This window comes from Pezoporus wallicus, unplaced genomic scaffold, assembly GCF_028554395.1.
Source record: "Pezoporus wallicus isolate ANWC-B61680 ecotype Strahan unplaced genomic scaffold, APGP_CSIRO_Pwel_v1 contig_5485, whole genome shotgun sequence".
Lineage (NCBI taxonomy): Eukaryota > Metazoa > Chordata > Aves > Psittaciformes > Psittacidae > Pezoporus > Pezoporus wallicus.
The window spans coordinates 7,241,356-7,256,692 of record NW_026641550.1 but is presented as its reverse complement, the minus strand read 5'-3'; the positions used below and the strand labels follow the sequence as shown (position 1 = coordinate 7,256,692).

The 15,337-nt window shown below is 39.2% G+C and overlaps 1 protein-coding gene across 4 annotated transcripts in view; it reads left to right on the top strand.

The window, feature by feature from the left end:
• Positions 1–236: 236 nt before the first annotated feature.
• PHACTR1 (phosphatase and actin regulator 1) overlaps positions 237–15,337 on the top strand; it is a 318,474-nt gene continuing 303,373 nt past the window's right edge. Inside the window, exons 1-3 of one of the 4 annotated variants that reach the window (XM_057424312.1) lie at positions 237–407; positions 2,473–2,590; positions 14,172–14,318. In XM_057424312.1, the coding sequence (XP_057280295.1) occupies positions 2,530–2,590; positions 14,172–14,318 (208 nt within the window). In that variant the 5' untranslated portion in view covers positions 237–407; positions 2,473–2,529. Of the gene's footprint in view, positions 421–1,113; positions 1,279–2,472; positions 2,591–14,171; positions 14,319–15,337 lie in introns of those variants that run through there. The other 3 variants (XM_057424310.1, XM_057424311.1, XM_057424315.1) reach the window with 3 other exon arrangements.

The following is a 15,337-nucleotide window of genomic DNA, read 5'->3' as shown; positions in this document are numbered from 1 at the left end:
ATGTTTCTGGCTCAGAATAAAAGTGGCATTACACAAATACCACTGAACATTCATCGTGATTAGAAAACGCTCCATACCTTGGAGTGCAGTGGAGACATAAGAACAATTTTAAATGCAAATTAAATTGTGGGGGTAGCAAAGAGAACAGATAAAAGACAGTAAAACAAAGCCTTTCACTTTCCTCAAATTAGCAAGCTAATGTAGTATATAAAAAAAAAAGCCAGTTCTACTCAGATCTGTGCTAAGAGCTTTCATTTCATCATAATATAAAACAGCAGATCCGTCACCTTTCTCTATTCAGTACTCTTGATTTCGAGGTTGAAGTGAAAATTAGAAGCTGTTCATTCTGGCTCACAGACTGGGTTGCATTTACTTAGTCTTATTCCATGACAGTAGGATGGAAAGAGGTCAGTAACACTGGTAAGTACTTATATCCTGCATCTGATTTTTATTTATTTATTTTTAAGATCTTTCACAGTGCTTTGGCTTTTTATCAGTGTGTAATTCCTGAAAAAAACCCTACATCGTGTATTTTGTAAAATGCTGAATCTTAAGCAGAAACGCAGTGATTCCTTGAGAATGCTTGTATCAGATGTTAGAGCTCCTTCAAGAATGAATTAATTACTTAAAGTAGGAATTCTGTAATAGGAAAGGTTTCTAGATAATCTGTATATTTCATAGCATCACTGGAACATTTTGTGTGTTGCTTTCTCTGTCTGCCTGGTTCAACAAGCAGTACCAGATAAGACATGAATCTCTTCAAGATGTTATTTGCATCATGTGCATAGCAAAACATTTAATAATCTCATTACTCTTCTGGTAAATGGTAGAGAAGGTAGATTTTACTTACTGAAAGCAAATTATTAGACAAAATATAATGTTATGGTTAATCATTATGAAAGAAAAAAATATCAGAATATGAGATACAACAAGGAAGATCAGAGTGAAAAACAAATTGTTAGGGAAATTATGTAGATTTTTTTTTTCTTGGGAAAGTTTTTATCGAATTAAAACCAGGGGCTTAATTTTTCAGGATGAAGGGTGAGGGGGAGTAGGGGAGATGATCATAGTGTCACCTCCTGTTGCTAAGTAACAACATCTCCTGGCCATTTTTATCTGATAAAGGAAGTCCAGTTGACGTTATGCATTATTCATCAGAGTTCCAATCAAACAATCAAAATTGTTTGCTTACACTGGGGACATTTAGTAAGATCAAAGAAACCCTCCTTGCAACTACTGGAGCTTACACCGCTGCCAGGCAGTTCTCACTACTCTGAAGTAAGTATCGTTTCTGGTTTGGGAGTGCTACAGTAAAGTGAATGCTGAGGAATTTTGAAAGTTTTTTTACCAGGACAAGCTTCTGAATTTTAGGAAGGACTGCATTTTGATCGATGAAAACTGAATTGAAGGGAAAAGGGGAAGATTTGGAACCCTGATTTTCTGATTTTTGCCAATGTAATTAAAAGAATTACTTGAAGCAAGGGTCAGATTCCTGCCCCAAACCTTTCTGCTAGGTTTGCACGGAAAAGGACTAGAGGTATTTTTGTATGTCTGTCTTAAAATAAATGTTGTGCAGAGCTGTTTGTATGCTTATGATTATATACTGTAGCTAACTGAGGTGTGGATGAGAGAACAAGATTGTGTGTTTTCTGCAAGTTATTCACAGTAGAATAAAATGCAGAAGGTAGTAAGAAGACTGGAGAAGGGTCATGATAGTGTGCATAATCCTGGGAACTCTGTCCGGCAGAGGCAAACCTGACTCAGTGTGCACCTTGAACAGTTGTATTCTAGGATCTAGGCAGATCTGAGTTTCAGAAGAATGCCAAACATATAAACCTTAGCTAAGAAGCTGTGTTAGGAGTAGCCTAACATTTCTTAATGATTGCTCTTATCACATTTTTTAAAATGGATGGTGGGATGTTCTGTTGCTACTTCTGGTCGATACAAGGGGAGAGGGAAGGCAAGGTTGGCTTCTGGTCATTTAGATGGAATAAAATATCCAGAATACTGTATATGCCAAAGCAGTGCACTAGAAAGGAATAAGCAGCACAGATGCTATATTTAATGTATTTTTTTACAGTAGTGCTTACTCAGGAGGTGCCAGCTCTGAATCTGGCTAAAGGAGTTCCCTGCCCCAAGCTTTTCTGATCGTCTTTCTAAGAACGAATGTAACAGGCAGGTGAATCTAAGTACGTAGTATATGAAATTGAGACTGTGGCTAGCATAAAGGTGGTGGAACTAGGAATCGTGCTAATAACTGCAGTAGGACTTGCCTTTAATGTTTTCAGACAAGGATTTAAAGCAAACACCCTAAAATAGAAAAGGACACCTATGAAGTTCTATGAATAGTGATTTGAAAATTATTTGACCCTAATATGCCAAATGAAGTACTTCAGTGACTGCCTACACAATTCTTTCCACAAAGAAACTCACTAGCTTTTTTCTGTCTAACATCTCTGTAATCTTTCCCAGGAATCTGACTGATCAGCCATACCGGAGTAGTGTATAAAGATATAAAGTTCCTTCAAAATGGACTACTTTTTGGATGTCGAGTCTGCTCAGAGACTGTTTTACAGTCAAGGAGCTCAAGGTAAGAAACTCTGGTACTGATTCAGAAAATTACTATTTTAACTGTACAGTTAAGATGTATAAGGCCAGACAAGGGCCAGTCCTTGTGGCTGACCTACCAAAGTGTACAAAAGCCACAGGGAAAGGCATTAAAAATGTATGAGTTGTGAAATGAATTACAGGAGTAATGATAGGGTTGATCTGCACTCTCAGAGATTAAGGAAAGGTGTGAAAGCTGTTGGGTGTGCAGCAGGAAGAAAAGGAACTGCCAAGATCCAGAATATGCTGTTGCAGAGTCGAAATGGACAAGTCAGAGGGGACAGCAATGGCCTGCTGCTAGATATGTAAACATGTGGTGTCCTTCCCCTTCTTCCTTGCTTATTGCTGCTGTCAGGATCATAATGTGGTGTTAGTCAGCACTGCAGGAATTGGTTTGGGAAATTCTGAGGCAGTCCAGCATGCTGTATGTAACCAGCAGGCTCTCACTGGTTTGCATCCTTCCCTGTGAAATCCCCCCCACTCCAAGCAGCAGCAGTGTGAGAGAGGGAAAAAGTAATCAAGCTTCTTTGCTTTAATGTAGTTGAGACTTGTTCACGACACAGATGATATTTTTGGTAAAGTCAGTTCATGTTTTTCTCACCAGTTCTATTTCTGGATAAAATTTGCAACTTCAGAGAGAAGGGTTTTTTGTTCGTTAAGCTTTAAACACAGTATTAAATGGAAGAAAACTGAGAACCAAGTAGCTCTACCAGCCTTTTTTGTTAATACATACTGCCTGTTCTCTGGAAATGTAATCCAGCTTTTTTTCATTTATTAATTTCATCACTTGCTGATGAAATTCAAAGTCCAGCCAATAGAGTTCTGCCTTTCTTGTGGAGGCCATTCTCCCAGAGCAATACCTGCTCCACCCAGGGAGGTACCACCATGGGGGTCAGTACCGCCTTGGCTCAGCAGAGGTGCTGCTGCCTGACACACACTACATTGCCCAGCTGCTGTCCCACTTGTGGTAGATTTTCATCTGTACAAGTCACAGAAAAGCTTTCTTGTCACAGCACAGCCTCCTGCATTGAACAACAGAGGCAAATGCTAAGCACATCAAAATCGGGGGGGGGGGGGGGGGGAACGGCTGGGGCACTAACTGATTTTGCTGGCTTTTTCTCCATCTCTGAAAAGCAATAGACACTTGAGGGTTGCTACAGAAATAATATTAAGTTCCTCAATATCCCTTGAGAACAAACCTTCTCTTTTATAGAAACTAAAATTAATGAATCTGCAACTTACTGTTTTACAAGCTATAGCAATATATTGACAGCATCCCTGTGAACTACAGGGTACAGAGGGAACTACAGAAGGAGTATGTATTCCTGCAATGAAAGTCTATTACAGTAATGTACACAAAGTGACTAATAGGGTTGTATACACAACCTTCACTGTAAGCATTTCCAAGAAGGCAATTGAAAAACCCCCATATTTGGAGAAATGGCATTTTTAGTACATATAGAAATGCTTGTACTGATTGGTTAGACGCATGACTGAAATTTTAACCTTAGCACCTGCTTGATTTTGTGTTTCAATGCAATTATTTTGCCTTTTTAAAATGCAAAATGAGGGGGGAAAATCCACCATGCAGAACTATATTCTTTGATACAAAAGTCATCAGCAGGGGGTTGACCTTTAGATCTGTCATGTGGGTTTCTATCCCTTGGCCAAAACAAGTAGGAACCAACACTGTGACCTGGGGATTTTTTTGTCCCACTGCTTGTGAATGTTTCAGGAAAGATGCCAATGACATGCTTCCACTGTGCACCACAGCATAGTACAAAGGCTCCTAAACCCTAATTACTTCCACAAGTGGAAACAATACATTGACATAAGAGCCAGGCTGCACTTATGCTCTGCCTACTTCCACTTTTCACCTTTCTTTTTGCTCCTTTTGCTGAATTTTCCCTAGCTCCTGTCCTTTACATCTCTCGCCACACATGCTTGTGAGACCTCTCCCCCAAACTCTGTCTTTGTCTGTTTTTGAGGTCAGCTGCTTTCCAACAAGCAGGGAAATTGTTCTAAGCACAGAAGTGACAACACTTCTGCTCTACATTGTCAAATGGTGCAACACAGCAGCCCCCTGGCAACAGGAGAGATGCTGGAGTGGAAGGATGGATGGACAACCCTGCTAGCAATAGGTGTGCCAGAAGAAGTGTGGCCTGTGCAGAGAGAGGTGGACAGCTTTCAGGAGGCTTTCACTGTCTGAGGTAGCACTGAGCACCTCTGAGGTGACAGAGATGGCTTCAGCAGGATAAATTATAAATCTCTGGAAGAGTTTCATCATCAGGTTTTCCTGTAGCAACTGCCTTTATCACCATCCTTAGCCCCAGACTTCTTGATGGTAGCATCCCCTTTCTCTGAGCTATCTTACCCCCATGCACAAGAAGGAACTAAACCCTACTGAATGTGAATTGTTACTGCCTGCACAGCTCTGATAACTCCTGTTGTCCTTGTACATTGTGCCAAACTTCAAGGCTGTCTTCCAAAGAACAGGCATTTCTATATGAGATTATGGCATGATTTCTCGAAACATGGGCAAAAATAACATATTTCTTTCCTTATCCGCCTTATTACAGTTAAGCTGTGTTAGCTATAAGTTTCTGGGGAAAAAAAAACACAACCCAAAAACCAAACAAAAAATGCACTGAATGTGAGGCACCCATCCACCACAAACAGCACAGCTCAAGTAGCTGGTTTGGAACTGAATAGAAGGTCTGCAAGAAAGCATTACCCCAGATCTTCCGAATGGGATCACAAGTAACTGTTTGATCTTTATATAATAACATGATGCTCTTAGCAAGTCATGCTATCAAACAGCATGTGTATATGCATTAAAACTGCATTATGACAGGAATGAGTGAAAGAAGACTAGTGTTCTGCCATTTAATTAGAAACAGCATTAGAGCATCTTATATGTATTATTATTATTATTACTTTAATTATATTATTAGCTACTGCATTAGAAAATACTCTGTTTACAGACTGTAAAATGGGGGTTTATCACCCACTTACTCTTTCTGTGAGATTTGAAGATTTCTGCTTTCTAATCCTTTGATCCTACAAATCAAGAAAAAAAAAATCCTTTCCAATGTTTTCACATTAATGATATGACAATGTTACAAATGGCAGTTGTAAAGCACTCATTCTTATCTGTACCCACTCCTTGTGGGTGGAGGAAAAGGGAAGGAATAGGACCGTAAAATGTTGGGAAGGACGTCAGAGCTGTGATGGCATTGTTAGCAGATGTTATCAAATCCCAGACGACAACATGTCTCATGTAGTTGAATGCAGGACACTGACCTCAGCAAACGGACTGAAACAGGGTTTTGGTCCCCAGCAACTAACCAGTTCTCAATCTCTTCCTGCCTGCACTAACACCCACACCTCATCCCTACTCCTGCAGAAAGCTGCAGAACTGCCTTTTCTGCTGTAGGGTAGGAGGAGAGAGGTGTTAGCTTAATCAGCTGCCTCCTCTCCCATCTTCTCCTTCTGCAGAAGCAGCCATCACCTTACTCCCGTGGGCTGAACACAGTACAGAGGATGTTTGGCCATTCAGGCTGCATCTCCTATTCAAACAGCTGTTGCCTGTTTCCTCCAAGGAAAGTGAAGCAGGAGGGATGGAAAAGTCACAAAAGCTGGATCTGGCAGTAGGATTATCTAGATTTAAAAAACTTTGTAAATGAAGCCAGCTGGCTTTAGTCTTCAGAAACAAGCCAGAAATATCCTGAACTCTGCAGTTCTCCCTGACTGTCTTTCTGTGACTGTATGTTGGGATCTAGGAAATAGGGGGTGTCCTTGCCAAGTGCTCAATGCCTACTGACGCATCTGCAAGTCAGAAGCAGGAAAGAAGGGACTGTGATCCCCTGGGCTCAGGCCCTTTCCCTAGGAAAGTCTGAATCTGAAATCTAGGCATGGAGATGTACTTCACTTATCAAAAGTCTCTTCCCTTTGAAGTGTGTGGAAGATGCTAGTTATTCTTGGATATACATGTATTCTACATCCAAATCTACCATAGCTTTCAGCCATGAGGTCTGAATGCATACAGTGGGACTTGGAACAGGATTTGACTCGCGTATTCCTTAGGTGTTCTCAGTGAAGATGTTTCCACGTAAGACTTCTCACTAGTCTGGCATGTATCAGTGGAAAGAAAGTCATTTTAAGAGCAGGGTTCACCTAATCTTAGACATCTTCCTTGGGATAATATAAATCCTGCCTTATTTTCTCTACTGATTATGAAAGCCTAGACAGCTAACTTGAATGAAAGATGCCTATGCTAATGGCATTTGTTTGCACAGAGGACTCACGTGTTGAGAGATGAGACCTAATTCAGGAAAGGGAGTAACTTCCCCCAAATAGGTCAAGCTGTAATCTAAGGCTGTAAATGTGCAGGTCCCATCCCATGGATGTAGCCTGCTTTGGAGACAGGTCAGCTTTGATCTTGAAGTTCTACTTGAAAGAAGTTATGCTTTGGGGCATGGAAAGAAAGACCTCATATTTGACAGAGCTGAGAAGGCTGGTACTGAGGAGCAGCAGAAGCAAGCTGCTCCTTAATGGAAAGTGAGCCAAGAGTCAGCAAGAAGGGCAGAAGCAGTGGTCTTGCCTATGAGAGGTAAAACACTGCAGCATGCAAGCAGGTCAGGTCTGGTGACAGTCACCAGGTTCAGCCAAGAGTTCAGATTGTTGGACAAGACCATGGTGACGAGACAGGTATGAGGCCAAGCAGGACATCCAAGTCAGCAGTTTGGACGCAGATCAGTGAGGAACGTAGCCAGGCACAGCCTTGCTCAGCAGGTGGGCAACAGCCACAGTGCAAACATAGCTCCCAAAAGGAAGGAAGGAGGCAGCTGTTGAGGCTTCTTGCCACTTTCTCAAACAGCTCTAAAGCTGATCAGGCATTCTTAAGCCATTGTCTCCAACAGCTGTGCCATGTCAGGGAGCCTGCCTTGAGCATATCCAACTGCACTGTGTGCAGGGACCACAAGTAGGGCCATGGCTGTTGATACCTAGCTCTCACCTAGGCTTGATCAGGATTAAGAAATGAGGAACCCTTCTCTTCCATTATATACAAGGGCGTGAAGCCCCCTGGACAAACTAAGAGTGAAGAAGGACTTCTGCCCAGTAGGCAGGATGAAGGCTTTAGTATCATCGTAACAGGGGAGTTCCCCATCGCAGACTGAGCATAGCACTTTTCTGCAGCCATGAGTTTGATTGATGGAAGCTGTCCTAAGACTCACACCCTCTCTTGGTACCTTTAGCAACCCCACACCACAGCCTGACAGGACAGGCTGAACATTGTGCAGCCAGGATACCGTTTGCGGCTGCATGTGTCTACCTTTGCACTAGAGTCAGACCATCTGGTCGCTGCTCATACTCTGGGTTCTGCTCTAGGGTGACTTCTGCCTCAAGGATAAAAATACTGGAGATGTATGCATCCATTTCTCCAGTCTTGTCTCCTTTTGCACCAGGAGGGCACAGCAGCTTAAAGTTAACTGCATTAATTGTGTATTTACAAGAGGCTCCTCCATACCTTGAAATGCTTGCTAGTCCATTTGGCAGGATACACTGTGCTTATTTAAATAACTGAACAAAACTCTTTTGAAGGTTTATCTTAAACTATCTTTTGTATCTATAAATAATTTACAGATCCATTTACATTAGATGTGCTCTTACTGGTTGCAACAGTCCTGCAATCTACTTGATGAATGTAAGGAGTGAATAAAAAATGTTAAGTAGAAAAAATATGAAAATAAAAATAGAGCACATAGAGTCAAGGGTAACAGATGCATAAGACTGTATAGACAGATAGGGGATAATTATTCAAAAGATTTCTGCAAATCCTTCTTCTTGATCAGCTTTCAAGGTTTAATAAAATACTCCCAGGTACAGTTTTAATTCCACATTTTCCTCTTGCACTCTGTCTTCAAAATACAGTTATTTCACTGTACTTCACTTTTGCTCATTTATTTTAATTCCCACACTGCTGAATCATTCTAGATGTTTGACTTTAATCACTGCTGACTACTTCCCTTCTGCTTTTGCATATTGAATGTCCAGCATTTTACAAAAGTGTATTGCTGCGGTATCCCCAGATCCTAATCCAGAAAGATTCCACTGAAGATTGTCCTTGGCTAAAGTAACATTAGGACACTCCACCAATTTTATGATTAATCACCCTGTAGATTAACATATTTTCAAAGTTATGTTATTTTGCAGGGTTTGTTTTTTTTTATTCATGTGATGTCACTAATTCTTAGGCTAATAACAGAAGAATTAGTAGCAGCAAATGTGCACTTCTGATGCAATTTCTCTCCCCTTAAATCCCATGAAGTAACCTTTTAACATCAATCTTGCCTCATCTTTTTTAAACTCTCCCCCACACGCACCCCTTCCCACCTCCTACTCTGGCATATCCCCAGTATTGAGAATTCAGGAACAGGCAACTGAGTGCCAGGATCAGAGTCTCTGGCTTTGCAGTCAGGCAGCCTAGCTTCACCAACTGCATAAAAATAGCTCATGATGAGCTGCAGTAACTGTACTTCAGCTACTTTTTGTTCATTTATTTCAATATCCAGTCAGCCAAATACAAGTCAGGAGAAAAAATCATCTTCTAATTCTCCATGGCATATCTGAATAAAACTAGGATATTTCAGATCCAGTCCTCTATACCCCTAAATATAAAAAATTTCAGAAAATCTATGCATGGATCACACTTGAAAGATTACATTCTGAAAACTAGATCTATTTTTTTTTTCTACTAAAAATTAATTTTAAATAACTAAGCCTCCTCTTGCCCCTATTTCACAATGATTTAGCTGATTTATTTTTTTATTTTTAATAGTCTGCTTTCTGAAACCTATGCTTTTGGACACAACAGCAGAGGAACAAGCATGTTTCCTTTAAAATGTAGCAAAAAATGCTACTTAGGCATATTGCAGACATCTATCCAAGTACCATAAACCAGCATAACGAGCATGAGTGTGAAAGTGGATATCCTTTCGCATGCATACTATTGTTTGCAACCCTCAGGCCTGTGTTTGAATACTATGCATCCAAGTACTTTCTTTCAGATTACTGGTGTCTATCAAAGCGGTGTCAAAGATCTCAACAGCTTTGCTTTACAGACGTGGAGCAATCCATACGCATGTGCTTCTCTGTTTATCTGGGAGACACAATCATTCTTCATAAATGACAAATTATGTCCTCTCCAGTGCTTGCACATGTTCTGCTCTCTTCCCCTCCTGCCTGCCGTGCCTCATTTTCCATCTCTGATCCTTCAAATGGTGTTCTTTATCAGTTGCATTTAAAATAAGACAAAAGTGAAGTCACATTAAATCCCACCAAAAGATTATTTTCCAGGTAAACATCCATTTGAACCCATTAATTGGTCTGCCTTTACAGAAGAATATTTGCAATCTAACGTTTTTTCTTTTTAGCATAGCTGGAATATCATGTTGTAAGCGCATCAAACTGTACCCAAACTAGCATTTTTAAAGTTTACATGCAGCCAAAAATACATTTCTGTGTGTGTTATCTACATGGTGAGCCCTTTCTACAAAGCATGAAGGAGAACTGAGTAAGAAGCTCATATTTTTCTCTACCAAAAAAAAAAAGTATCAAGAAAGTATCCTAATTAATCAGCAATAGCAGCACTGCAACTAAAATATTTTCATAAATATTCTGCAGAATTGTTCAAAATTTGCTCTGAGAAATGAGATTTTACTAAAAAAAAAAAAAAAAAAAAGCCTTAAAGATTTCTGATGTAAACCAGATTCCTTTATAGTTATTTCCATGTTACCTGAAGTTCCTTGTGATAATATGCTTCAGAAATAGACCTGTTGCGATGCACCTAGGTGTGGACATCTCCAACAGAAACATTTCAGCACTTCTCTTGTACTAAGACTAAAATCATCAGGTCTCAAACGATTTTGCATTTTGAGGTAAGAATCTGCTGTTTAAATAAGGGTTGCTGGATGAAGACCTTATTGAGCCAAAAATGAGCAGGATATCTGTGTCACCAATGAGATATTTTAAAAACAATTTAATAAAAGTCAATTCTTAGAAGTGGATTAAAAAAATATATATTAATATTTCATGTTTTCTCTAATTTTTATGAGGATAGCTTTTTACCTTGGATTTTTTTCCAACTTTAAAATGTCCAAAATTTTTCTAAACAATACAAGTCTTAAAAGAAAATCGATACTGTAACTCTTCAAAACATAAAGCTAGTTCTTGGCAAACAAGAATTAGTAGTAGTATTTTTATTAAAATATGTGGAAATGTATTTTAACAGAAAAATTTGAAACCATCAAAAATTCTTTGCAAAGTGCCTCCATCTTTTCAGTAAATTCAAATGTCATTCAAAACCTGGGTGACCTGTAGTTTTAACTAAATATATTGAAATTGTACTTTGAAAATGTCTCTGACCATGGAATGCAATAATTTACATATTTCACATTCCCTTCTCACAAACGTATAGTTGCATTGTACTTCAGTAACTGACAATATTTTGAGACAACAAATGTCAGATTTTATACAATTGGTTCTAAGGTGTCATTACATTCATTACAGCATTTCTATTTTTAAGGTATGTTTTCTGCATAAGAAACCTTTTCCCTTCTAACAAACCACAGGCAAGAAGTTGACACAACGTGCCAATTGTGGGGCAACACTATGAGGAACAATGCAAAGAGAATGAAAGAATTTAACCAAAATGACTGATTCGTTTTCCATATCCTGTTAGAGTCTCTGCTGAAAAGGAGTTTTTGGACACTGGTCTCAAATCCATTTCCAGTGTAAGGGGGCCCCTTAATGTGTATCATAATGTCCTTCCTTTGCTTCATGACCTTCAGGAGGACACTTTCACATTTTTCTGAAAAGCCGTCTCCTAAAAATGCATCCTAAAGACTGAGCTGCTTTGTGGAGAGCAGTTCAAAACAGCGATACTGCTGGGTTACCTGGAGTGGACCCAGTAGTCACATTGGGCAACTGTTGACAGCTTTGCTAAGAAATATTTGGTAAATCATCCTTGTAATAAGGAGTGCTATAGATTACAGTTAAGAAAAGAGGTAAATTTATCGCATACATAAATATTCATCATCACTGTATGTATACCAGAACATGATCAGTGATACTTTCCAGTTCTGTGCCTGCGTAAGACTCAATCTTAGGTTTTTTTGCAAACCATTTTAATACTTACTAGCTTTCTCTGAGTTTTTTCCAATGTTTACTTCAAATTTCCAGTCATTCTTGACAACTCCTTTCAGTAATACCCATAAAGGAGAGATAATCATGATTGTCAAAGTAATATATAATGATTACTCCAGGAAACATTTTTCACCATCCACCTCCTTCTAGTCAAAACGAATATAAGCCAGATCCCAATATTTTGACCCAAAAGGTAAAAATTATTTATAAACAATTACACAGAAAATCTCACTTGTTCTCTGTTAACTATAAATGTATATGAAATTTGGTGTTGAATTTTTTTTCAAATAGACTCACGTGCTGTGATCCAGACAACCCTGAAATACATGGGTGCACTTTCACTGACTTCAACTACACCTAGATCATTCCAGTTTTAAAAACCAAATCTTATACATGGTTGTTTTATGAGATGTTTTTTACAATCCTGACTTCGTATACAGATGAAAATTCCTTAAGTGTAAATTTGATGATGCAGTACACAAAATTCTCCATAGCAGAAATTTTCCATTCTATCTTCATTACTGTACATCCATATTACAAGGGAGTAATAATTTACAGTCTAGTTGCAGTGTTTACTTTAGCTTAATCTGAATAGTTGACCCCATTAGATCAATTTCAATGCTTGCCCTCTCTTTTTACTTCAAATTCAAATGCTAGGTTAGAAATGAGCAAAAACTTGAAAGGAATCTATTTAAAACCAGGAAACAAGTAAGTTAGACCAGAAATAACTGCTACCTCCAGCAGCACAGATTTGCTTGTTTAGTAAACTGCATAAAGCTGCAAATTGAAAAATAGATATGACAGCTTTGCTAACTCATACTAATTATATGCTATCTTACCTAACGCTGAAGGCTTCTGATTGACAGGTATAATTTGTAACTCTAAAAAACTCTTAAAAGAAAGAATCACAGTTATCAGGCTGCAGAATATGCTCTTACTCATTATCAGTCATGCTCTCCAGTCCCAGCAGGAAAATATAGTTCATAATTAGTTATTGGAAGTGTAGAGTTTGCAGAATCTCTAAGATAAAGACTTTTAAGCCAGATAATGTCCAAAGAGCAAGAAACACCCAGGGTTTAGGCTCTTACAGGTTCCCATGTGAAAGTTAATGTTAATAGCATTAAGCGTAAGGACGGGCTTTCAAGCTGAAATCCTTTTTCCAGCTATATATGAGGTGGAGGGGAAAGAAATACAATGAGCAGGTACTTTTGCACTGTGCTCATGCTTTCAGTGATCAGCCAGATCCATCTAGCATTTGTGACAATCTTTTTCTACTCAGAGGGAGAATTAAGGTGGATGTATTTATGGAGGCTCCTCTGTTTGTGATTTGTCATTTATAGGCTCAGTACCCAAAGCATTCAACAGTCACTCATAATTGCATTTCCCATAAAACCCACCTACATTAGAGGGAAGTTACTGAGGCTTAAGTTCAAGTGCTAAATACTTAGGCAACGGCAGAATGAAGGTGGCCTCTGCAACATTAATTCAGTCGCCTTACACATATGTATTATAGTATGGTTTCTAGTTATATGATGACACAAATTTTTCACTATCCTACCATTTGCTTTATCAATGCATGGAGTGGGCAGTATTACTTAATGAGCCACTATTAAATATTTTGTGTTCTCCTCCTTGAAGGCATTGCCCAAGCCATTTAAACCCGGTACAGAAGATAGAAATCTTAATTTCCTCATGGGCTTTTCATCGTCATTTAATTAAAATATATGAATACTTTACAAATATTAATAAATTTATCTTTTCATGGAATCCCTGCTGAAAGAAAATAGTGATTCTCCCTGTTCCACAGCTAAGAAACTACGACATAAAGTGATCAAGAGCAAAAGTAGTTGTTAATTTTGAATACCCAAATCAAGATAACAAGAAACTGAGTTTTGGAATAGTTGCTGTAGGCACCACATCACATGTCCCAAGCACAGCTTCCATCAATTTCTGCAAATCAACCAAACAAATACTTCCATTATTCTGGCATCACAGCCTCAAAAACAGTATTCAGAAAAAGACTGCAGCTATTGAGAAGCTCTGAAAAGAGTGGTTCAAGTGGCAAAACTAGCAGTCTGTGGCAGGAACTGAGCTATAACCTGTGTCTTTGGGGCATACAACATAGAAATCTTTTCTCTTTTTCATATCATTCAGCACAGCCCTTAAGTTCTGCAGCACCTGAGGCAGTGACCTTAAGCAAACAGCCTCTTGCACCTGCTACAGAGCCTCTTTTCCACTGAGTGATTTTCTGTCTTCCTTTTTTCTCATATTTTTTTTTTTTTTTACTCCCTCTTCCTCCCTTTTCCCATTTCTCCTTTCTCCTGCTATCCTCCTCCTCGTTTGTTCTTTTTTACCAGCTCGTCGGGCAACTCTTCTCACCGTGCCCACTCTGATGACAGCATCTTCTGAGGATGACATAGACCGGAGACCCATCAGAAGACTTCGGTCTAAGAGTGACACTCCCTACTTGGAAGAAGCTAGGATCTGCTTCAACCTTGATAATGGTAAGACCACCCCAAACACCACATGATGTTAATTAAAGACTTTTTTTTGAGATGCAGATGGACCAGATGGTACCTCCTTCTCAAGTAGCATGATGGTTCACCAGAAATCCAAGGATGTCACTGCTGTCTAACTACAAGCACCTGCATGTGTATGAACAGGGATCTTTTCCAAGATTCTCCTGCAAGTACTATTTTCCCCTCTTTTAGCTAGGGTGAGTCTGTGAGGTCAGAGCAAAAGAGAATGGGTTTGCAAACAAGATAAAAATGTAACTTGTCCACTCCTGGCACCCAAAACCATGGAAGTTCTTGTGAACAGTCATGAAGGGATTAGAACTAACAGCAGACCAGCTGAACCCAATATCATGACCATGGAAGAACATTCAGCACACCCCAAACCCTCTACAGGTTCAATTTGCAAAAGTGTGACAGAAACTCTTTATTCTACAGGAAAGACTAACACAGCTGTCACCCAAAATTCAGATCAGCTAATGCTACTATCATTGCCTTCAGAGTTACTGAGCCCTGGCATTCCCTGGTCATTTTTCTCACTGAGGTTGACCAAAACAATAGATTTTGGAAGTACTGACAACTTAGTGACTTTAAGCAGACTGGGTTTTCTTTAAAAAATCTGGGTTAAATGGGATGAACCAACACGCTCCCTGGCACACACTTTAATTGTTTAACTCTCACTTTGTGTAGCACTTTTGTGCTACACTTCTTTTTTTTCTTTAATAGCATTTTCAATTATTTGTATTACACCAACATCTAGAAGTCCCAACTGAAACTTGTGCCCTAACATGGCAGGCAGCCCACAGCCACAGAGGCAGAACTTCTACATAAATTGCTGATTACTAAATAGAGAAGACAGAACAGGGCAGAAGGAACAAAACGTTGTTCCCACTTTGCAGCTGGAGAATGGATTCACTGATATTTTCATATTGTCATGTTGGTTTCTTTTTTCTCAAAGACCTGCCAGAATAACTTGTGTATACCCAAGCTCTAAATGATGGCCAGTGTTA